At 39.4% G+C, this 24,047-nt stretch overlaps 1 protein-coding gene across 10 annotated transcripts in view; it reads left to right on the top strand.

Moving 5' to 3' along the window:
• The window catches only part of LARS2 (leucyl-tRNA synthetase 2, mitochondrial), a 167,995-nt gene that overhangs the window by 31,882 nt on the left and 112,066 nt on the right, over positions 1–24,047 (top strand). For 9 of the 10 annotated variants that reach the window (XM_055280185.2, XM_063610888.1, XM_063610909.1 and 6 more), the window contains one exon: positions 931–991. In XM_055280185.2, the coding sequence (XP_055136160.2) occupies positions 931–991 (61 nt within the window). Of the gene's footprint in view, positions 1–930; positions 996–24,047 lie in introns of all 10 variants that reach the window. The other variant, XM_055280188.2, reaches the window with a different exon arrangement.

Below are 24,047 nucleotides of genomic sequence, written 5' to 3'. Positions count from 1 at the left end.
GCCCTTTTAAAGTTTGCCAGCCTCTCTACTAGTGAATAGCGGTTAAGATGATGGCCCCTGAGCCAGGCTACCTAGGTGCAAATCCTGCCTTCCCTTCTTGCCAGAAGATCACCTTGAGCAAATTACTTAACTTCTCTTTACTTATTTGTGCTTCAGTTTACTTATCTGTAAAAGAGAGATAGTCATAGTTCCTATCTCATGTGATCGGATAAAGATTAAGCACTTCTCTGCAAAGTGCTTAGCATAGGGTCTTGGATTAAATAAGCTGCCATTAGCTAATCAGAGATTACACAGAGGGCTTTTTCATGGTTTTTCGTATTTTTAGTCTGCTAGAAACTAAAAGAGGATGCAGTAGAAATGAATTAGTCCTTTTTCTTTAAAAAAAAAAATGGAAGAGAAAAAGGTTTATTTCTTTATTCCATGTTATATTATAAGTTGGTTTACCTGTTTATCTCCTTGTTTCTCAATGGTGGATAGTTTTAGGTTTTAGGATTTACATTTTCATTAACAAAGCAGTGTGTGGTTTCTTTTGGATTCCCACAATTTATATATTAAGGCTTTTATTTTCAGCCACTTTTAAACTTATAAATGCTTGGCTTAAATAATATGGCTTAAATGCTTGCAGAATATTGACGTCTGGACGGGCCAGCAGTGCACATCTCAAAGGGGTTGCCTATTTGAATGGCCGGAGGAAGGGGCAAAGACCCTTGTGGTTTCTAGTGGATTCTGTATGTGTCCAAATAATGGATGTCTTTTAATCTGTTGGTATTTTTTGCTGATTATTAGTGGTTGATTTTTCTGCTAGGACAAAGCACCACTTAAAGCCCATTTGAATAATTTTTCAGTTTCCCTTTACATTCTCAAAGTGTGGTTTGTATATGGCTTTAATCCCCCCTCTAAAAACCAAACCTTTTTCCCATTGTTTCACAGTAATATTAAACAAATGAGGAAACAGCTTGATCGGCTGGGCCTGTATTTCAGCTGGGATAGGGTAAGTCAACTCTTTTTCCTGAAAGGTTGTCATTTTAAGGAAGGTCCTGATGGCATGGAGCACTCTTCTTCCTCTTTGAGTTGGGAGAAGGCAAGGGTGGGAGGCAGGAAGCAGGAGGGAAGGATTAGCACTCTTCAAAAAAGTATCCTGAGTGGATAATTTGCTTGGAAACAAGTAATTTTCTGTGGGATTAAACTGAGAGTTAACTTCCTATTTAACTTTAGAGTTGGCTATGATTTCTGTGTGGCAAAAGCTTTGCACAAGGATTTCTCTAGTTCTCAGCAATAGTTTTAAAAGACTGTTGGAATCTATGTTAAAGTGATTAAATATCAATCCATCTGGTTCTTGAAGTAATTAGACATTGATTGACCATTTATTTACCTTTTGTTCTAAGTTCAGAAGTGAGGCTTGTAACAGCCCATAATTATTCTGTCACGTATAATCTTTTGGTGTTAGACACTTTCAAACTGTACATTAAATCAGTGGAGAATTCCAGACCCACGAGGATTTCATGGAAAACCACCTGGCTGTTTGGAATACTCATGTGTTGCAAACAAATTGTGAACTGGGCCCTTCAAAGCTGTGGCCCAAGGCCCGCCCTTTAGGCATTGAAGAATAGTCTGCTAGGTAAGATGGACTGTTGTCTCCTCCACGAAGGGCCCCTTCCAATGCCACAGTCCCTCTTAACATCCCATTTACTCCACAAAACGATTGGGGTTTTCATTGCTGGGCCTGTCAAGTTTATATTGTTTTCTTTACTAGAAGCAGTAGAACAAATCCAAATGAGGGCTCCTCATCCCTCCTCCCAACAATTTCTTAAATGATTGAAATTTGATGAGTACAGTGAAAAAGAACAAAAGTCAAACACATTTGAATAAGCCCTGAATTATTATTTCCTCACGCCAGAGTCAAGTTGTCCTGAGGTGCCAATAGGGAATACCTCATAGAGAATGACATACAGTCGCAGGCAGAGAGAATTGAGTATTGGCCAGAGCTCTTTTAGGATGAGAGTGTTGATTCCTTGATGGCAAAAGTGGACTCAATAACCCTCTAGAATGATAACTAGCCTAGTCCTGCACAGGAATATCAATCATAAATGACTTAAAAGTTGTTAGATTGTTTTCCTAATCATCGTAGAGGATTAGAACATACAGAAAAGTATAAAGAACATCATGTGGCTAATTTAACATTGTGGTATGGTTCCTTGCAGTCTTTTATTTTGGAATTATAAACATTTATATAATTTACATTTACGGAGTTCAATATGCATATATTTTTGGTCTTGAACATTTTTATATATCATTAACTATTTGAAAAAGTGACTTATAGCTGAGCAGTTTTTTGTTTTATGAATATATCATAATGTATTTAAGCTATCTCTTATTATACATTTAGATAGATTCTAATGTTTATCATAAATGCAGATTCTCAATCCTTGTGCAAATCTGAAGTCCAGAAAGCTCTGAAAACTGAAAGTTTTTTCATAATTTGACTGTAAAACCTGAACTGAACTGATATTTATCCACTAAAAATGAGTATTCATATATTTTACTGTAAGAATAATAAAATTACCAAGTAATATCCCAGACCTAGTTAGATAAATGCACTATTTTCTTTTAATTTCCAAAAAATCTTAATTCTGAGGCACATTTAGCTGACAGCATTTCAGATAAGGGATTTTGAACCTCTATTGCAATGATGCAGATAAATATCACCACTTCTACTGCCATTGTCTGTTACTGAACACTTATCATGGGCCAGGTACAGAGTAGGTATGACCTTATTATCTCTTTGGATCCCTAGAGAACTCTAAAAGGCAAGTACTTTTATTGACGTCATTTTATTGCTGGTCACCCAAGTGGCAAGGCTGGGCTGATCCATTGGTCAAGTTATGACTGCCGTGCTCTTCCCCCAAACTTAAGGCAGAAATCTTAGTGCAGATGATGCTGGACTTACAATGGGGTTATCCTAAATTGAATAAGCCTGTCCTAAATTGAAAATATTGTAGGCATGTAATACATCTAACCATCACAGCTTCACCTAGCCTACCTTAAATGTGCTCAGGACACTTACATTAACCTTCAGTTGGGCAAATCATCTGAAAACACAGTCTCTTGCAGAGTATCGGTTGTTTACCCTTATGACTGTGTGGCTAACTGGGAGCCGTGGCTCAGTTCTGCTGCCCAGCGTCTTGAGAGTATCATACTGCTTTCTACTGAATGCATATCTCTTTCATATCATTGCACCACTGTAAAGTCGAAAAATTGTTAAAGCAAGGTGTCATAAGTTGGGAACCATCTATACACATTTTATTATTTCCTTAAAATGAATTCTCAAAAAATCAAGAACAATTTGGTATTTATTGCCAAATTACCCTCCATAAAGGCTATACAAATTTCCTTTCTCAAGTTATACAGTTATTTTCATTTGTATTTCCTTTATTATTAGTGATTGTAGGCTTTTTCATGTGTTTAATGAATGTTTGAATTTGAATGGGGTATGTATGTGAATGGTCTAATCAAGTGTTTTCCCATATAGGTAGGAAGTGTTTGTCCTTTTTTTAATGGCCTTTGTTACAAATAATTTTCCTCAGTCTGTCATTTGTCTTGCATTTTGTTTATAGTGGAATATTATTAGCATACAGATATGTACTTAGACCTTCTTTGAGATAGGATAAATAACATATTTTCTTCTTGATTCTTTGTGATTTAAGTTTTACACTTAACTGGAATTATTTTAGTATATGAGATAAGACAAGGAATTACTACTTTTTCTAAATCACCAGTTGATTAAGAAAAAATTTTCAAACAATCCCTTCTCTTTGTTGATTTAAAAGGCAAACTTTATAGTAGACCAAGTTATTTCATCCTATCATTATACACCAAGTTCTGTTTGTGTTCGTTTGATCCATTTATCCATTTATTATTTCATGACTAAACTATTTTTAATTACAATTGCTTTTAATACTTGACAACAGAAGTTTTCTCTCATTGTCTGATATCAGCAATGCCCTCTCCACTTTCTGTTGTTTGTCTATTAAAAAAAAACTTTTATCCTTCATTTGTTGACTTCTGTTGGTACATCATTTATAGATACAATTAATTGAAAAAATTAAAAGATGGGCAAATATATAGGGGAAACCTTTGGGGCAATTTGGAGTCTTTGTGTTTAATAGGAAAGTGAAAAGCTATTTGTATTTATTTTCATAACTCGTACTTATTTTATTTTTTTTCTTTTATTTTATTATTATACTTTAAGTTTTAGGGTACATGTGCACAATGTGCAGGTTTGTTACATATGTATCCATGTGCCATGTTGGTGTGCTGCACCCATTAACTCGTCATTTAACATTAGGTATATCTCCTAATGCTATCCCTCCCCCTCCCCCTACCCCACAACAGTCCCCAGAGTGTGATGTTCCCCTTCCTATGTCCATGTGTTCTCATTGTTCAGTTCCTAGCTATGAGTGAGAACATGCGGTGTTTGGTTTTTTGTCCTTGCGATAGTTTACTGAGAATGATGATTTCCAGTTTCATCCATGTCCCTACAAAGGACATGAACTCATCATTTTTTATGGCTGCATAGTATTCCACGGTGTATATGTGCCACATTTTCTTAATCCAGTCTATCGTTGTTGGACATTTGGGTTGGTTCCAAGTCTTTGCTATTGTGAATAGTGCTGCAGTAAACATATGTGTGCATGTGTCTTTATAGCAGCATGATTTATAGTCCTTTGGGTATATACCCAGTAATGGGATGGCTGGCTCAAATGGTATTTCTAGTTCTAGGTCCCTGAGGAATCGCCACACTAACTTCCACAGTGGTTGAACTAGCTTACAGTCCCACTAACAGTGTAAAAGTGTTCCTGTTTCTCCACATCCTCTCCAGCACCTGTTGTTTCCTGACTTTTTAATGATTGCCATTCTAACTGCTGTAAGATGGTATCTCATTGTGGTTTTGATTTGCATTTCTCTGATGGCTAGTGATGATGAGCATTTTTTCATGTGTTTTTTGGCTGCATAAATGTCTTCTTTTGAGAAGTGTCTGTTCATGTCCTTTGCCCACTTTTTGATGGGGTTGTTTTTTTCTTGTAAATTTGTTTGAGTTCATTGTGGATTCTGGATATTAGCCCTTTGTCAGATGAGTAGGTTGTGAAAATTTTCTCCCATTTTGTAGGTTGCCTGTTCACTCTGATGGTAGTTTCTTTTGCTGTGCAGAAGCTCTTTAGTTCAATGGGGAAAGGATTCCCTATTTAATAAATGGTGCTGGGAAAACTGGCTAGCCATATTTAGAAAGCTGAAACTGGATCCCTTCCTTACACCTTATACAAAAATTAATTCAAGATGGATTAAAGACTTACATGTCAGACCTAAAACCGTAAAAACCCTAGAAGAAAACCTAGGCAATACCATTCAGGACATAGGCATGGGCAAGGACTTCATGTCTAAAACACCAAAAGCAATGGCAACAAAAGCCAAAACTCGTACTTATTTTCTAATTAAACTATTTAAAACGTAGTTTTGGAGTTCTTTTTTTTTTATGATGTCTTGCCTTTGGATTTTGTTTTCTTTTATCTACAGAGACTTGAAAAATATCAGTTCTATTATTCGATCTGCTAAAAGATAGCCAATAGCAAAGACTTGGAACCAACCCAAATGTCCAACAACAATAGACTGGATTAAGAAAATGTGGCACATATACACCATGGAATACTATGCAGCCATAAAAAATGATGAGTTCGTGTCCTTTGTAGGGACATGGATGAAATTGGAAAACATCATTCTCAGTAAACTATCGCAAGGACAAAACAAACACCGCATGTTCTCACTCATAGGTGGGAATTGAACAATGAGAACTCATGGACACAGGAAGGGGAACATCACACTCCGGGGACTGTTGTGGGGTGGGGGGAGGGGGGAGGGACAGCATTAGGAGATATACCTAATGCTAAATGACGAGTTAATGGGTGCAGGAAATCAACATGGCACATGGATACATATGTAACAAACCTGCACATTGTGCACATGTACCCTAAAACCTAAAGTATAATAAAAAAAAAAAAGTACTTTTTAAAAATAATTTGTATCAACATAAAAAATTGTGTATTTCTCTTGATCCTCATGTATGATAAGAAAAGTAGCAGGTAATTAACATTTCCCATTTTCTAAATCTATTTTCCAGGGGTTTTATGTTGTTGGTTTTTATGGGGGTTTTATTGTTTTTGTTTTTTATGGGGGTTTTATTGTTTTTGTTTTTGTTTTTTAGACAGAGTCTCACTCTGTCACCCAGGCTGTGGTGTGCAGTGTGCGATCTCAGCTCATTGTAACCTCTGCCTCCTGGGTTCAAGTGATTGTTGTGCCTCGGCCTCCCCAGTAGCTGGGATTACAGGCACTTACCACTACACCCGGCTTATTTTTGTATTGTTGAAGAGACGGGGTTCTGCCCATGTTGTCCAGGCTGGTCTCAAATTCCTGGCCTCAAGTGATCCACTGTGCCTGGCCGATTTACTGTTATATTGTAATTTTTCTAATCATGTACCATTTCTTAACCATTGTATTTGATATTCACTTCCAGTTTTACAATCATATTCCTAGCAGTTATTTAAATTTTAATGCTCTTTAATTCCACAGCTTATAAGAACACCTTTTAAAGGACAACTGTTCATTTAAAATTTTTTCATTTTTGAACATTTTTAAAACTTTGTTTTAACTCTTGGTTTGGTGTGATCTTCGCCCAGGTGTCACAGGTTACTTTCATAACTAAGAATGACTGCTGCTTTCACCTACAAAGAGCAACTTACTGGGATATAGAATCTTTCATTCATTGTCTTTTTTCTTTCATATCTCTGTAGTAGACCTTGATCTATTGTCTTTTTAAAAAATACTTATAGGCTCGCAGGAAGCTGCCAGGATAGTACAGAGAGATCCTGTGTGCTCTTTACCCAGCTTTGCCCAATGATAACATTTTACATAACTGTAATATATCAAACCAGGAAGCTGCCTTCGGTACAATACTATTATTAAGTAGAGTGCAAGTCTTATTCAGATTTCACCAGTTTTTAGATGTAATCATTTGTGTCTATTTGTGTGTGTATAGTAGTATAGGTTCTCCTTAACTTACAGTGAGGTTACATCGCAATAAATGCATTGTAAGTTGAAAATATCATAGAGTTGAAAATACATTTAATACACGTAACCTAATGAACATAATACTTTAGCCTACCTTAAATAGGCTCAGAACACCTATATTAGCCTACAGTTGGGCAAAATCATCTAACACAAAGCCTATTTTGTAATAATAGTGAGTATTGAATGTTGAATATCTTATGTAATTTACTGGTGTTCTATTGAATGTGTATCACTTCCACACTATTGTAAAATCAAAATATAGGTCTAACCATTGTACATCAAGGACTATCAGCAGTAGTAGCAGTGTAGTAGCAGCAGCATCAGTAGTAGTAGTTCTATATGATTTAATTACATGTGTAGATTTATGTAACCACCACCACCTGTTGGTATTTTGATGGAGAAGTCTGAGGGCAGCCAGAATTGTCTCTGTACATACAGTAATCTTTCCATCTGTATTTTGATGCTTGTTTTTTTATTCTTTTTTTCTTTGCCCTTGCAGTTTTCCATTTTTCGTCAGAGTGTATCTCAGTGTCAATTCGTTTGCTTTAATTTTGCCTGATGCTCAGTGACCACTTTTGATTAACAGTTGTAGGTCTTTCATTGTGACAGTTTCATAGGAGCCCTTTATCAAGAACACTGTCCATATACTCATTTCATTGTCTTCCATTGTTATCACCATCTCTCTCATGATTTTGGTCTCCTTTTTCTTCTCTACCTTCTGGAAGAACTTTTCATGTTTGCTTTTTATACCACTGATTCTATTTCTATAGAATCAATGTGGTTTTGTATGGTTTCTAGTACAGATATTAGTTTTGTATTTTTAGATTTATTATTATTTTTCCTTATCTCATTCAGTTCCCATTTTTTTTCCTGAATTCTTTTGGCCAGATGCTCTATTTTCCTTCTTGTTTTCCTATCTTATTTATCTTCATAGACCTTATATGTTCAGAAATTTTCCTAAATACTAGGAGATGCCCTTGAAGATTTATTTTTGTTTCCTGTAATAAATGTTTTTTTACAACTTTGGGATGCTGTGTTCTTGTCTGTTTTGGAATCTTTTCGTAGGCAACCGTAGGTTCTCCCTCATTTCCTGATTGAGGGGGACTAGTGTATCAATTTGGAGCTTTATCAGCCAGAGGGAGTGGAGTAGAAGCTGCCCTGTAAGGCTGTTGTTCACTGAAACAAACTCAGAACGTGACCTCACACTCGTCCCTGCAAGACATATGGGCTAAGAGAGATTTAGAGCATGGTTATCTGCAGAGCTGCGGAAGAGTTTGATTGTGAATGGAGGTGGTCAGCAGCACAGCCACATCAGAGTGATGCTCTATCAGAATTTTTACTGGGACAGGCTTTTGGTGACTTCAGGCCCTTCCAAGTTTTGTCCATCAGTGCCTCATAGCCTGTATAAAGTTGGGTGGACATTGAGGTGTTCGTGGCGTTCCCCACCATCAGCACATATATCTTTGCTTCTATTTCTCTTTCTGTCCATCATGTAATTTTCATCTGTAAAGAATCTGGTATCGCCGGGCGTGGTGGCTCACGCTTGTAATCCCAGCACTTTGGGAGGCCGAGGTGGGCGGATCACGAGGTCAGGAGATCGAGACCACGGTGAAACCCCGTCTCTACTAAAAATACAAAAAATTAGCCGGGCGTGGTGGCGGGCGCCTGTAGTCCCAGCTACTCAGAGAGGCTGAGGCGGGAGAATGGCGTGAACCCAGGAGGCGGAGCTTGCAGTGAGCCGAGATCGCGCCACTGCACTCCAGCCTGGGCGACAGAGCGAGACTCCGTCTCAAAAAAAAAAAAAAAGAATCTGGTATCGTTGAATAGACAATATATAGCAGTATGTAGTTTTTAAGATGAAGCCTCTTGTCTGTCTTGCTTGCTTGCTTTCGTGTAATCACAATTCCATCATCACACCTAAAACACTTAATGACAATGCCTTAGCATCACGGAATCTCAGTTTGCAAATTTCTTTGGTATTCTCATAAGCCTTTTTTTCTTTTCTTTTCTTTTTTTTTTTTTTAATAGGCTTTGATTGGCTGCACTTCTCTTAGCCTTCTCTTCCCACTATCATGTTGTTACAGTAGTTTAGGAGCAGTGCTCTCTTTCCATCCAAAACATATAGACTCTGAATCATTTCTGCTTCAGTTTATTTTAAAAGACAGCACGATTTGTATGATTACAAAGTGAAAATTATTATTACTTCAAAGCCCTTACTACCTTGACACCTTATTTTCATAGAGAACTGGACCTCTGATAGGAGGCTTGAACTAATAACGAAGCCTCCAGAATAATAGAAAGACATTATTGTTTTTTATCTTAAAAGAATTTAAAGAACAGCTTTAAACAAAAACAAGGGCAAGTGAATGCATGAAAACTCAGTGGGGAAGATTCCCTTTGCAAGAGCTAGCCATGGTTGCCTTGACAACGCGTCACAGGCACCCGAAGTGTTTGACCCGCCCAGTCCTCTTTCAAGTGCTCACAGAGGTGAGGCACTTTGTCTAGCAGATCTCCAGCTCTGGATTACTTGTTCTCCCTCAGTCAGAAATTAACCTTTTCCTGAAGGTTTTTCCTTTAGTTAGGAGGGGAAAGGCAGTACTTTTGTTTTAGCTGAAATGATTTGGCAGCTTACCTAATTTTAAGATGGTTAGTGTTGACATGTAAGGGGTAGTGTAGTCTGTCACCTTGAGGCCAGGGACCACATCTCATTAATAGACGGTACACTTGCAGTTGACCTCATGAGGAGCTGTGCCCACTCTGTGCTTGCCCATCAAAAACATATGAGGTGTGTTTTTCATCACTTCAGCCAGGACAGTGTTCTCGCAGTCTTCAGCCTTAACTAAAGAGGGATGTCTCCTGGGGCTGCCCAGCAAATGTAGCTCTTCAAGGAAGTTATTTGTTTTGTCTGCAGTCCCAGCTGGTAGTCATGAGCCCAGTCAGGTCATCCCCATCAAGGATGTACACTCTGGCTAATGGAATAGAATTTCCCGATGTAATGCTTGTTGAGTGCTTTCAGGAGACAGGATCTTGGCTCATCTTGGAGACCTCAGTTTTGGTGATGGATCTGGCTATTAACACTTGGTGGGCATGGTCTGTTGCCCCTCTGAGCCTCAGCTTCTTGCCAAGGGAATGCTTCTTGTCATAAGATTAGGTTACTCTTTAAATGCCTTAGAAAATAAGGGTACAAAATCTCTCTCTTCCTGACTGAATCAGGCCTCCAGATCAGTCTTCTACATCAGCCAGGTACAACATTTGATAGAATGGGAGACTACAGTTATACGGATACGATGGGCATCAGGAGAAGTATTTAAAAGGTCCTAAAGATGAGGTTGTTATTCCATGAAAATAACAAGGATTATTTTTACATATACTTACAGCAGTGGTTCTCAAACTTTGGCAAGCATCAGAATCACCAAGAGGGCTTGTTAAAGCACAGATCTCTGGCCCCATCCTCAGTTTCTGAATGCCTAGGTCTGTGATTCTGTTTTTCTGTTCAGAAAAAGGAATCTTAGGAATGATCATGCTTCCAAACCTTATTAGGTAGGAATCAAAGTACAGGCTCATCATCAATCCTTTCTGACATAAGGTAGAACATGAATGAATAATAAAAACAAATTTTGGAAAAACTAGGTAATGTTTTGCAAATACAAGACTTACTTTTAATAACTTCCTTTTACTGTGAAATACTAGACATATATAGACTAGAGCATAAAACATGTATGTATAACTTAATACATGATAGTAATGTATAGCTACTACCTAGATTGAGAAATAAAACATCTCCTGCACCCAGAGGCTCAACATGTGTCCTCCTCCAGTCATCTGTCCTCCTCATCTGTCTCTCCGCTCTATAGGTAACCACTATTCTGACATTTATGATCATTACTGCCTTGTTTTCTTTTCTTCTTTTCTTTTTTTTTTTTTTTTTTTTTGAGGCGGAGTTTTGCTCTTCTTGCTCAGGCTGGAGTACAATGGTGCGATCTTGGCTCACTGCAACCTCTGCCTCCCTTGTTCAAGCAATTCTCCTGCCTCAGCCTCCCAAGTAGCTGGGATTACAGGTGTGCACCGCCACACCCAGCTAATTTTGTATTTTTAGTACAGATGGGGTTTAACCATGTTGGCCAGGCTGGTCTTGAACTCCTGACCTCAAGTGATCCACCCGCCTTGGCCTCCCAAAGTGCTGGGATTACAGGTGTGAGCCACCACGCCTGGCCACTGCCTTATTTTCAATGTAGTTTTACCACTACATATGTGTTTGGATTTTTTGGTTCTTTTTCTAGGTGATTTTTAAATTATGGTAATGTTCACATAACAAAAATATACTATCTTAAACTTTATTTATTTTTATTTTTTTTTATTTTTGAGATGGAGTCTTGCTCTATCACCCAGGCTGGAGTGCAGTGGCGTGATCTCGGCTCACTGCAAGCTCCGCCTCCTAGGTTCACGCCATTCTCCTGCCTCAGCCTCCCAAGTAGCTGGGACTACAGATGCCCGCCACCACACCCAGATAGTTTTTTTTGTATTTTTAGTAGAGACAGGGTTTCATCGTGTTAGCCAGGATGGTCTCAATCTCCTGACCTCGTGATCCACCCGCCTCGGCCTCCCAAAGTGCTGGGATTACAGGCGTGAGCCACTGCGCCCAACCTATCTTAACCATTTTTAAGTGCCAGTTCATTGCTATTAAGTACAGTCACGTTGTGGTGCAACCATTATCAGTGTTCATCTCCAGATGAACTCCTTACCTACATATAGTTTTTAAAGTTATATCAATGGAATAGCACAGTATGTGTTCTTTGGTGTCTACCTTTAACTCAACACTTTTTCCCCTTTATTTTTTATTATAACAATACAAATTTTCAAACACTTAGAGAGATTGAAAGAATAGTACAATAAACATTCATATACCTTTCACCTAGATTCAATAATTATTGCTGTATTCGCTTTATCTCTTTTCATTTGTACATATTATATATATATATATTTTTCCCCCTGAATTATTTGAGTATGTATTGCAGACATCATGGCTCTTGACCCCAAAGTACTTCAGCATTCCTATCTGAGTAAGTAGGAAGTTTTCTGACACAGCTACAATACCATTTTGAAAACTAAGAAAATTAACAGTAATTCCATAACGTTATTTATAATCCAGTTTATATAGGAATTTCCCACTTTCCCCAAGAATGTCTTTTATAGTTGTTTTTACTCTAGATAAGTCCCCTGCATTAGTTTTCTGCTGCTACCATAACAAATTATCACAAACTTAGCATCTTAATACAACATCAACGCATTATCTGACAGTTTCTGTAGGTCAGAAGTTTGGGTGAGCTTGATAGGGTCCTCTGCTAGGGTCTTACAAGGCCAAAATCAAGGTGTTGGTAGAGCTGTGTTCCTTACTGGGTCCTCTGGGGAAAAATCCACTTCTGAGTTCATTTAGGTTGTTGGTCAAATTCACTTCCTTGGCAACTGTAGGACAGGTCCCTCTTTCCATACTGGTCATCAGCCAAGGATTGGTCTTTGCTTCTAGAGGCTGCTTGCATTTCTTCTCAAGCCTTCCACATGGCCCCCTCCAGCAATGCATTCCCTCTCATGCTTCAGATCTCTCCCAATCCAGCCAGGGAAGATTTCTACTTTTGCCTACCCATTTGATTACATTGGGCCACCTGGATAATTTAGGATACTCTTCTTATTTTAATTACATCTGCAAAATTACTTTTGCCATTTAACATATTCACAGGTTCAAGGGATTAGGGCATGGACGTCTTTGAGGTGGTGATTCAGCCTACCACATCCTTCTACATTTTTTTTTTTTTTTTTTTGAGATAGGGTTTTGCTCTGTTGCCCAGGCTGGAGTGCAGTGTCACGATCTCAGCTAACTACAACTGCTGCTTCCTGGCCTTAAGTGATCCTCCCACCTTAGCCTTCCAAGTAGCTGGGACTACAGGCGCCTGCCACAACGCCCAGCTAATTTTTGTATTTTTTTGTGGAGATGGGGTTTTGCCATGTTTTCCAGGCTGGTCTTGAGCTAGTGAGGTCAAGTGATCCACCTGCCTCAGGCTCCCAAAGTGCTGGACTTACAGGCATGAGCCACCATGCCCATCCTCTTTTTTTTTTTTTTTTTTTTTGAGACAGAGGCTTGCTCTGTCGCCCAGGCTGGAGGGTAGTGGCGCGATCTCGGCTCCCTGCAAGCTTGGCCTCCTGGGTTCACGCCATTCTCCTGCCTCAGTCTGCTGAGTAGTTGGGACTACAGGCTCCCGCCACCATGCCCCACTAAATTTTTTTGTATTTTCAGTAGATACTGGGTTTCACCGTGTTAGCCAGGATGGTTTCCATCTCCTGACTTTGTGATCCGCCCACCTCGGCCTCCCAAAGTGCTAGGATTACAGGCCTGAGCCACTGCACCTGGCCAATTTTATTTTATTTTATTTTATTTTTGAGTGAGAGTCTCGCCCTATGGCCCCGGCTGGAGTGCAGTGGCGCGATCTCAGCTCACTGCGAGCTCCGCCTCCCAAGTTCATGTCATTCTGCCTCAGCCTCCCAAGTAGCTGGGACTACAGGCGCCTGCCACCATGCCAGGCTAATTTTGTTGTATTTTTAGTAGAGACGGGGTTTCACTGTGTTAGCCAGGATGGTCTCGATCCCCTGACCTTGTGATCTGCCCACCTCGGCCTCCCAAAGTGCTGGGATTTTAGGCTTGAGCCACGGCGCCCGGCCCAATTTTTGTTTTTTGATGGTTGTTATGGACTGAATATATCCCTCTAAAATTCATATGTTGAATCTGTAACCCCCAATGTGGTGATACTAGGAAGTAGAGCCCTTGGGAGATAATTAGGTTTAGATGAGGACATGAGGATGGGATCCTCATGATGAAATTAGTACCCTTACACGAAGAGACCAGATAGCCCTCCCCCCAAGTCCCCATCTCTGCCTGCCACGTAAGGACACAGCAATACGATAGACTTCTGCAAGTCAGGAAGAGGGTCTTCACCAAGAACCCAATCGGCCAGCCCCTTGGTCTTGGTTTCCCAACCTTCAGAACTGTGAAAAATAAATGTTTGTTGTTTAAGCTACCCAGTCTGTACTATTTCGTTACAGCAACCCAAGCTGACTAAGATAAATCATTTGTACCTCCACTTTTCTTTTTCTATGTAATTGAAGAGACTAATACATTTTAAAAAATTATTAACCTAAAAGCTATTATTGCAACTTTGGTTTGAAACTCCACTTTTTGTTTTCTACATAATTTAAGAGAAGAATACATTATAAAAAACAACTATTACTTTATGTTTTTGGACACACAGTGTATAAAGATGTAATTTTGTGACATCAATAACTGAAAAGGTTAGGGATGGAGCTGTATAGAGGCAGTTCATGTATGTTACTGAAGTTGAGCTGGTATAAATTCAAATAGGAATGTTATAACTTTTGAGTGTTAAATATAATCCCCATGGTAACCACAAAGAAAATAGTTATAGAATATACACAGAAGGAAATGAGAAGGGAATCACAACATTTTACTACCAAAAAAATCAGTTAAATAGAAAAGACAGTAATGCAGGAAATGAGGAACAAAAAACTACAAGGCATATGAAAAACAAATAGCAAAATGACAGAAGTCTCTCCCTATCAGTAATTACTTTAAAAATAAATGGCTCGAAATCTTCAGTCAAAAGACAGATATTGGAAAAATGTATTAAAAAAAGATCCATCTATATGCTGTCTCCAACAGACTCATTTTAGATCCAAAGACACAAATAAGCTGAAAGTGAAAGGCTGAAAAAAGATATTTCATGCAAATAGTAATCAAAAGAGAGCAAGGGTGGCTGTAGTGATCAGACAAAATAGACTTTAAATGAGAAAAGGTTACAAAAGACAAAGAAGAGCCTTTTATTATAAATAAAAGGCTTAATACAATAAGGTATAACTATTATAAATGTTTATGCACCTAATAATAGACCATCAAAATAACTGAATCAAAAATGGACAGAATTGAAGAGAGAAATAGACCGTTCCACAGTAAGAGTTGGAGACTTTTGTACCCCACTCTCAATGGATAGAACAACTGGACAGAAAATAAGTAAGGAAATAGGGGACTTGAAAAATTCAATAAACAAACTAGGTCTAACAGACACACAGAACACTCTACATAACAACAGAGTACACATTTTTCTCAAGTGCACATGGGACATCCTCCAGGATAAACCATATATTAGGCCACAAATGAAGTCTAAATAGATTTTAAAAGATATATAAAGCATCTTCTCAGACCACAGCGGTATGAAGTTAGAAATCAGTAACAGAAGGAAAACTGGAAAATTTGCAGATTTGTGTAATTAAACAACACACTCTTAAACAACAAATGGATTAAAAAATCACAAGGGAAATTAGAAAATACGTAGAGATGAATGAAAATGAAAACAACATACGGTCTTATGGAATACAGCAAAAAAGTGTGAAGTGGGAAATTTATAGCTATAAATGTTTACATTAAAAAACAAAGATGTCAAACAACTTTACCACTTATGGAACTACAAAGAGAAGAACAAAGTAAATGCAAAGCCAGCAGAAGAAGGAAATAAATATTAGAGTAAAGATAAGCAAAATAGACAATAGAGAATAGAGAAAATTAATGAAACTGAAAGTTGATTCTTTGAAAAAATCAACAAAATCGACTGATTTAGGATTGCTGTGTCTTCTTGGTGATTTACCCTTGTATAATTGTGTAATGTCTGTCACTAGTAATTTTCTTTGGTCTGAAGTCTGTTTTATGATATTTTACTGTGGAGCGTATATGAAATATGTTTTACTTTGAAGTGTACATTAAGTGTACTTTATGATATGTTAATATAGCCACTTCTTTTAACTTACTTCATCTTACATTAATATAGCCACTTTTTTCTTTTGATTAATTTTTGCATAGTATGTCTTTTGTCATCTTTTTACTTTCAACCCACTTATTATATTTGAAGTGGGTTTTTTGTAAATTGAAAACAGTTGGGTCACTTTTAAAATACATTCTTCCGATCTCTTTTAATTGGCATGTGTAGACCATTTACATGTAATACAATTATTGATATATTAAGACTTAAGTCTAGCATTTATTTGTTTCTGGTATCTCCTGTTTTTGTTTCTGTTTTCTTTTTCTGCATTTCTATGAGTAAATTGAACCTTTTTTAGAATTCCATTTTGAGTTATCTATAGTGTGTTTTAGTATCCCATTGTGTAGCTTTTTTATTAGTTGCTTAGGTGTTATAATGTAGCACAATCTACTGGTATGGTCATTTTACCAGTTTAAATAAAGTTCTACCTTACTTCCCTTTGCATGCTGTGGGGAGCCAAATTCACATTCCCATGCATTGGCAAAGCCTGCAGACAGGGAAGTAGGTGGGATGGCAAAGACCCCCACCGAAGATCCTGTTATGGGTACCTTCCTGTTCTTACCAGATCAGTGAAGCGCTGTGAATGGCTTCTCATAGTTAATAGTTAGCACAGGGCAGACTGCAGAGGCCGCATCAAAGGAAGACAAAAATAGTTATTGTGTAAACTTTTGACCCCTGGCATGTATAAAAACACTGAATAAACCAGAGCTGTCGGCGCTTCCCTATCAGGGGACCATCCCTCCTAATCCCGCTTCTCTGTGTCTTTCTTTCACCATTCTTCTCACTACTTCTCGGTGCATCCCTGAATAACCCCTGCGGCCGGGCCACTAGAGGTGGCGCCCGGAACAGGGACCCGAGAAATACTGTGAGAAGAATGCCCAGTTCTGGTAAGGCCTGCTGAAGAAGTTGTGTGAGTATAAACAGTTGTGGGCGCATAGTTATACATTAGGAGTAAAAATGGGACATTCTGGTTCTAAGGAACAAGCTCTTTACATTCAAGTGTTGCAATCTATGATGCATGCCCGTGGGGCTTCTATAAAAACTAAGCAGTTAGAAAAATTCTTGGAGACAGTACAAGAGGCATGTCCTTGGTTTCCTGAGGAAGGCACTATTAACATGGATACATGGTCAAAGGTGGGGGAAGGCCTGCGGAAGCATTATACTCTGCATGGCCCTGATAGAATTCCTGTAGACACCTTTGGGCTTTTTAATCTGGTCCAAGAATGCCTAGTCCCATGTCCTGAGGCATACAAGCCTTTTTCATCTCCTCCTGAGGATTTGCCTCCTCCTCCGTCGGCCCCCGAGGAGACTCCTGTAATTTGTGCACAGCCTCAACCCTTGGGAATGACGCCCATGCCTGCCTCTGAAGAGGAACAGGAGGCCCTGGTACGTGCTTTTGCAGCTACCTTTATTAAAAAGCCCCCTGGGGCTCCTAATGCTTGCTTGCCTCCCTTAAAATTGAGCACCTTGCCTGCAACTGTTATGTCTCCCCTTGAAGGGGCTCTTCATCAAGCTCGTATGTCGGGGGAGACTCTTGAAGGATTTCATGCTTTCCCTGTTAGACTTCATCCCCAGGATCAACAGCAATACCATGAACCATTACCTTTTAAGACTTTAAAGGACCTTAAGGCCGCTGTAGTTCAATATGGAACTACAGCACCCTTTACTTTAGCCATAGTGGAAACCTTGGCAGAGGATGCTTTACCTCCTAATGATTGGAAGGGCATAGCAAAAGCCTGCCTAGACGGGGGTGACTACTTGTTGTGGAAAACTGAATTTTTGGAAAAAGCTGAGGAAATTTCTCGCCGTAATCGCTTGGCAGGTAATCAGGTTACTTATGAAATGCTCACTGGCTTAGCTAACTTTTCAGATACTGCTAATCAAATTGGTTGGGAAAGATGGATTTATGATCAAGTATCCAATATTGCCCTCTCTGCCTGGAAGAAATTGCCATCTTCCAAATGCACAGAGGAACTTACAAAAATTCGCCAGGGACCTGACGAGCCTTATCAGAACTTTGTCTCTCGATTATTACAAGCAGTGGGCCGAGTGATCAGTGACTCTGAGGCAGGTATTGTTTTATTAATTCTTTGTGTTTTCCCAGTCTGTCTCCAAGCAGCCTTCTCTGCCATCACCCAGCTCCGGATAAATCATCAACGGCTTCTTTTAGAAAGAAAAGGGGGAACTGTGGGGAGCCAAATTCACATTCCCATGCATTGGCAAAGCCTGCAGACAGGGAAGTAGGTGGGATGGCAAAGACCCCCACCGAAGATCCTGTTATGGGTACCTTCCTGTTCTTACCAGATCAGTGAAGCGCTGTGAATGGCTTCTCATAGTTAATAGTTAGCACAGGGCAGACTGCAGAGGCCGCATCAAAGGAAGACAAAAATAGTTATTGTGTAAACTTTTGACCCCTGGCATGTATAAAAACACTGAATAAACCAGAGCTGTCGGCGCTTCCCTATCAGGGGACCGTCCCTCCTAATCCCGCTTCTCTGTGTCTTTCTTTCACCATTCTTCTCACTACTTCTCAGTGCATCCCTGAATAACCCCTGCGGCCGGACCGCTAGAGCATGCCTTTACTTACTCTTTCCCATTTGTAACAATTGTTTTAAATGTTTCCTCTATGTACATTGGAATCCACATAGACAATGTTATAATTTTTGCTTCAATCATCAAATACAATTCAGAAAACTCAAGAGAAAGAAAGTCTATCGTATTTACCCCTATTTTTGCATCTCTCATTGCTCTTTTTTTATTAATGTTCTAAGATTCCTTCTTTTATTTTTTTTTCTTCTGCATAGAGAACTTTCTTTAGCCATTCCTTTAGAGTAGACCTGCTTAATGACAAATTCCCTTTGTTTTTCTTTATCTAAGAATGCTTGATTTCCCCTTTGTTTCTGAAGGATATTTTCAAGAGATATAGAATTTTGGGTTAACAGTTCTTTTCTTTTAGTACTTGAAAAATGTGCCACTTCTTTCAGGCCTCTGTGGTTTCTGATAAATCTGCTGTCTTTGAATTTTCTTCCTGTACGTAATGCATTATTTGTCTCTGGCTGCTTTCAATATTTTTTTCTTTGTCTTTAATTTTCAGAAGTTTGATTATGATGTGTTTCGGAGTAGATTTCTTTGGGTTTATCTTGTTTGGTGTTCACTTAGCTTCTTGCGTCTGTATGTTTCTGTTGTTGCCAAATTTGAGAGAATTTCAGCAATTATTTTTTTGAATGGTTTTTCAACTCTATTCTTTTTACCCTTGCCTCAGGAGACTGATGACATGCATGTCAGATCTTTTGTTACAGTTCCACATGTCCCTAAGCTCTATTCGTTTTTTTTCCAGTCTGTTTTGTCTCTGTTGTTCATTCAGATTAGGCACATTCAGTTGTTTGGTCTTCAAGTTCGCTGATTGCTCTGTCCCTTCCATTCTGCTGGTGAGCCCATTTACTGAGCTTTTATTTGTGTTACTTTATTTGTTAGTTCTGAGATGTTCATTTGGTGGTTCTTTATAACTTTCTTTGCTGGGACTTTCTAGTTTCTCATTTGATTCAGGTGTGTTCATAATTGCTTGTTGAAGCATTTTTATGCTGTCTGCGTAAAATCCTTGTCAGATAGTTTTGACATTTGGGTCATCATGGTGTTGGTGTATGTCGATAATCTTTTTGCATTCAGTTTGAAATCTTCCTGGTTTTAGATATGGCTAATGATTTTCTATTGAAACCGAGATATTTGGGGATTCTTTTAAGACTGGATGTTACTTAAACCTTATATTTTAGCAGGCCTCCTCTGATATTGCTATGGCAGGTGAAAGGGGCCACTAGCTCTTTACTTCCAGGTGGATATGGAAGTCCAGGATCTCCACATGTTCATCACTTATACTGGAGGGGAGAGAGGGTCTCCTTGTTACTGCTGGGTAAGGATAGAAGTACAAGCTCCCCACTAGCCTTCCACCAGTATCACCCTGACTGTGAGTCTAAAAGCCACCTTGTTACTGTTCCTGTGGGTACAGCTGCCCAAGCTATAATTGTTCTATTTTTCTGGAAGAAAAATAACATTAATTTTATCTGCAGCATCCTTCGAAAATGTTAGGATCAACAAGACAGAATCATCTGAAAGATGCTTTTGTGATGCCAGTTCTCTAGGTTTCCTGAATAATATAAGGGCTATTTGTTAGATACAGGCATGGATCCTCACAGGGACTCCGCTGACACCATGGAGAGCACTGAGCAGTGTGGAATTCCTGCCTCTCCATTCGACCTCCTCTGACACTGTTTTATCAAGGAGAGGGAGGTGTACCTCATTCCTGCTAGTTGGGGGTAGAAGTCCAGACTTCTCCTGTGGGCTCCACTGATACCACCAAGAGGGGGATGGGTTGTTCACTAACGCCCAATAGGGCTAGAAGTCCCAGCTTTCCCCTCAGCTTCCTGTGACACCACCCTGGTAAGGAGGTTGCAGTGCCTTATTATTGCCCCTCAAGGGTATAAGTTTAGGCTCTTCGCTAAGCCTTTGCTGGTGGGACTGCAGTTTTTTCTGTGGTATTGGCTGAAGTAGAATGGCTATTGTCTAAAAGTTTTCTACCTTGGCTAGGTTAACCTTTCCTGGTACTTTATCTAGATACAGCAGTTCAGTCTTTCTTTTCTTCTTTTTTTATTTTTTCCTTCTCTTCCCTCCTTCCCTTCCTTCCTTCCTTTTCTGTTTTCCTTTCTTTCTCTCCTCTCTCTTCTTTCTTCTTCTTTTCTCTGTACTCATTGGCATTTCTGGGTTACCGGCTTTGTTAGCTGCAATTCTGGGGCTTACCGGGCATTTAAAAAGTCAACAGGACTTACCATTGTCATTCATTAGGTACTCATGTCCCTAACCTGCCTTCTCTTCTTTACTGTTTAGAGTCTTATATTTCATTCATATATATATTCCAGAGTTTTTAGTTGTACTTAGAGAGAATCAGGAAAAGTATATTTACTCCATCTTCCCAGAAGTAGAAGATCAGCATGTGTGGTTTCAAAAATCCCTCACCTCTGGTGAGATTCTGATCTGTGCTTTCCCAACCCTTCTCTTAAAAATCACTGGACTCTCAAAATGATTTTCTATGATTTTTCCAAGTTTAGAGTTTTATTTCTTGTCCGTGTCACGTATGAAATATTTCAGGTCATGGCGCGTTTCTACTACTCATTGTTTATAGAATTTGCAGGCAGCAAAACAGCTCATTTTGGGCACTGCTGTCGCTGTTTGCATCCGTGGAATTGATGATTGATATTTCCTCTTCCTCTAGATCCATGCCTGTGTCTAACAAATAGCCCTTATATTATTCAGGAAACCTAGAGAACTGGCATCACAAAAACATCTTCCAGATGATTCTGTCCTGTTGATCCTGAAATTTTAAAGGATGTTGTAGATAAAATTAATGTTCTTTCTTTAAAAAAAAAAAAACAAAACAAAACAGGGAACATTTGTAGTTTGGGCAGCTGAAATACTGGCATCTGCCCAACTAGACTAATAACAAATTGCAACTCAAACCAATTAATCTCATCTGTAGTTTAATGGAGGGTTTTCTCTTCCCAACTGTCTAGTTAGAAAGGCTGTTTGTATTGTTAGAATGCCTTGATGAAATTCCTGTGAGCTGGAAAAGAGCAATTTCCAAGAAATTGAGAGAATTGTTGCTTCTTGTCTGATTATGGATTATTTATAGAATCTTGTGTAGTTTGTAACAGGGAACAGTTTTCAGGTTACCATAAAAATGATAGTGCTCAAAAAATGTTGGCCAAGAAAATAGAAAACAAAGGGGAGCTTACCGATCACACTGTTTTCGGTTAAAAAAGACAGTATAAGATGTCTTTGAAACTGCAAAGACCATCATTTCCTTGCCATCAATACTCACTCTCTCAGTTGGCTTCCAGAGCACTTAATTAGAACATGAACATGAACCTGTCAAACGACTTAAGAATTTAGCTTTTAGCCCTAGATTTGAAAAACAAGACCTTTACGAATAAAATGCATGCCCTGTAAAAAGTGTCTAGCATTTGTCATTTCCAATTTTCGTTAAATGCTCGTTTTCAGCCTAAAGTTAGTCCTAAGACAAAGGAACATATTGCATAAAAATGAGTTCTTAGACAAATGTTAGGCTCAAAATTAATTAATTACCCTGATATTAACACCTGTTCCCTCAATTCTGCAAAAAAGAGAACAGGAAAGATAAAGGAGGTTAGAGACAGAACCTTGGCAAAGATGGAATTTGACAGATGGTTGAAGAAAAAGGAATTAGGAGAAGAGGCTGAGAGGATGCAGTCAGTGAGGCTGAGGAAGCCTGGGCAGTGGGAGTCATGAGGAATCACAGTTCAGGAAGGAGGAAGACGTGGCTATGTGGTCTAGGAGAGAGCTGCTGGCCGGGCCTATAGATGACAAGAAATCATTTGTACTGGTACAAGTACTGGGTCACTTATGGATTCTAATTTTGCCTCCTAGTGGCTGTGTGACCTTAAACAAGTTACTTTGCATCTTAATTCTCTGATCAGTAAAATGGCTACTTACTCATTCAACATTTATTAAGCATCCTTTGTACCAGGAACTGTCCTAAGTACTTGGAATACATCGGTGGGGAGAAAAAGATAAAACTCTTTCTTTCATAGGGAGACCTTACCATTTACAGTTTCAGGAGGGGATGAAGACAGACAATAAACATAATAAATAAGAAAATAATATAGTGTATTAGGAGGCAATAAATGGTATGGAAAGAAGAAAAGGTAGAGTAGGTTAAGGGGAGGGCAGGAGGGCCGAGGGCAAATTGCAATTTTAAATTCAGAGGTCAAGCCCACATTTGTTAATAACTACTTCCTGGGATTGTGATGAGAAGGACATGAGAGGCCCCTAAACTGCCAATGCTGGACCAAGTACTTTGTCAGCCCCTGGTAAGCATTAGCTGTTACTGTTGTTATTACTGTTGTCATTCCTAAAAGAATATTCACCGTACAGTTCCTTTATCTAGGAGTACTCCAGTTCACTCATGTTGCTTGATTATCGGTACCTCCTTAGAGCATACATGTTTAAGCCAGTCCAGTCATAGCTGGGCTACACTTCTCATGGTGCCATGTCACTGCTTGATGCCCCTCTGAATCCAGAGACCTGGTTACTGGTTTTGCTTCTGCCACCCAGGAACTGGGCAGCTTTGGGTGAGTTTCCTTATGTAGAAAGCAGTGCTCACCATCCCTGCCTCTCAGACCACTGCAGGAATGGTCTGAGAGGCAGGAATGGTCTGAGAGGCAGGCATGGTGAGCACTGCTTTCTACATGAGAATGTATAAAGATGAGAGGATGGGCTGGGTGCGGTGGCTCAAGCCTGTAATCCCAGCACTTTGGGAGGCTGAGGCAGGCAGATCACCTGAGGTCAGGAGTTTGAGACCAGCCTGGCCAACATGGAGAAACCCCGTCTCTACTAAAAATTAAAAAAAAAAAAAAAAACAACAACAAAAAACTAGCCAGGCATGGTGGTGGGCTCCTGTAATCCCAGCTACTCTGGAGGCTGAGACAGCAGAATTGCTTGAACCTGGGAGGCGGAGGTTGCAGTGAGCTGAGGTCGCGCCACTGCACTCCAGCCTGGGTGACAGAGTGAGACACTGTCTCAAAAAAACAAAACAAAACAAAGAAAAAACGATGAGACGATGGAGGAAAGAGCAATTTGGGAAGCCTAGACCTGGATCCCAACGTGTCCTGTCATTTGTAAATTGCTGGGGGATTTGTTAGATACAAGAAGGGCTAATTCAGACTCAAAGTCAGGGCTGTACTGAGTGATCTTCACTCTCTGTCCCTCTCCTGCATAAGGACCATTTAGTAGCATCTAAGTGAGGAACTAGCCCTGTTCCCCACTTCCTCCTCCCTTGAATCCCTGTTGGGGTTGTGGGAGGGGAAGCCCATTCTCATTAGGTTTTCTGCAGCTTCCTTTTCAAGAATCATTTCTCTTCCAGCAAGAGAAATGAGCTGTCAGAAACTGGCTTTTTTTGTTTGTTTGTTTTTGTTTTTGAGACAGAGTCTCACTCCATCATCACCCAGGCTGGGGTGCAGTGGCATG

This window comes from Symphalangus syndactylus, chromosome 1 (assembly GCF_028878055.3).
Source record: "Symphalangus syndactylus isolate Jambi chromosome 1, NHGRI_mSymSyn1-v2.1_pri, whole genome shotgun sequence".
NCBI classification, from domain to species: domain Eukaryota; kingdom Metazoa; phylum Chordata; class Mammalia; order Primates; family Hylobatidae; genus Symphalangus; species Symphalangus syndactylus.
The sequence above is the reverse complement of the archived record's forward strand: the minus strand, read 5'-3'. Positions and strand labels throughout refer to the sequence as shown.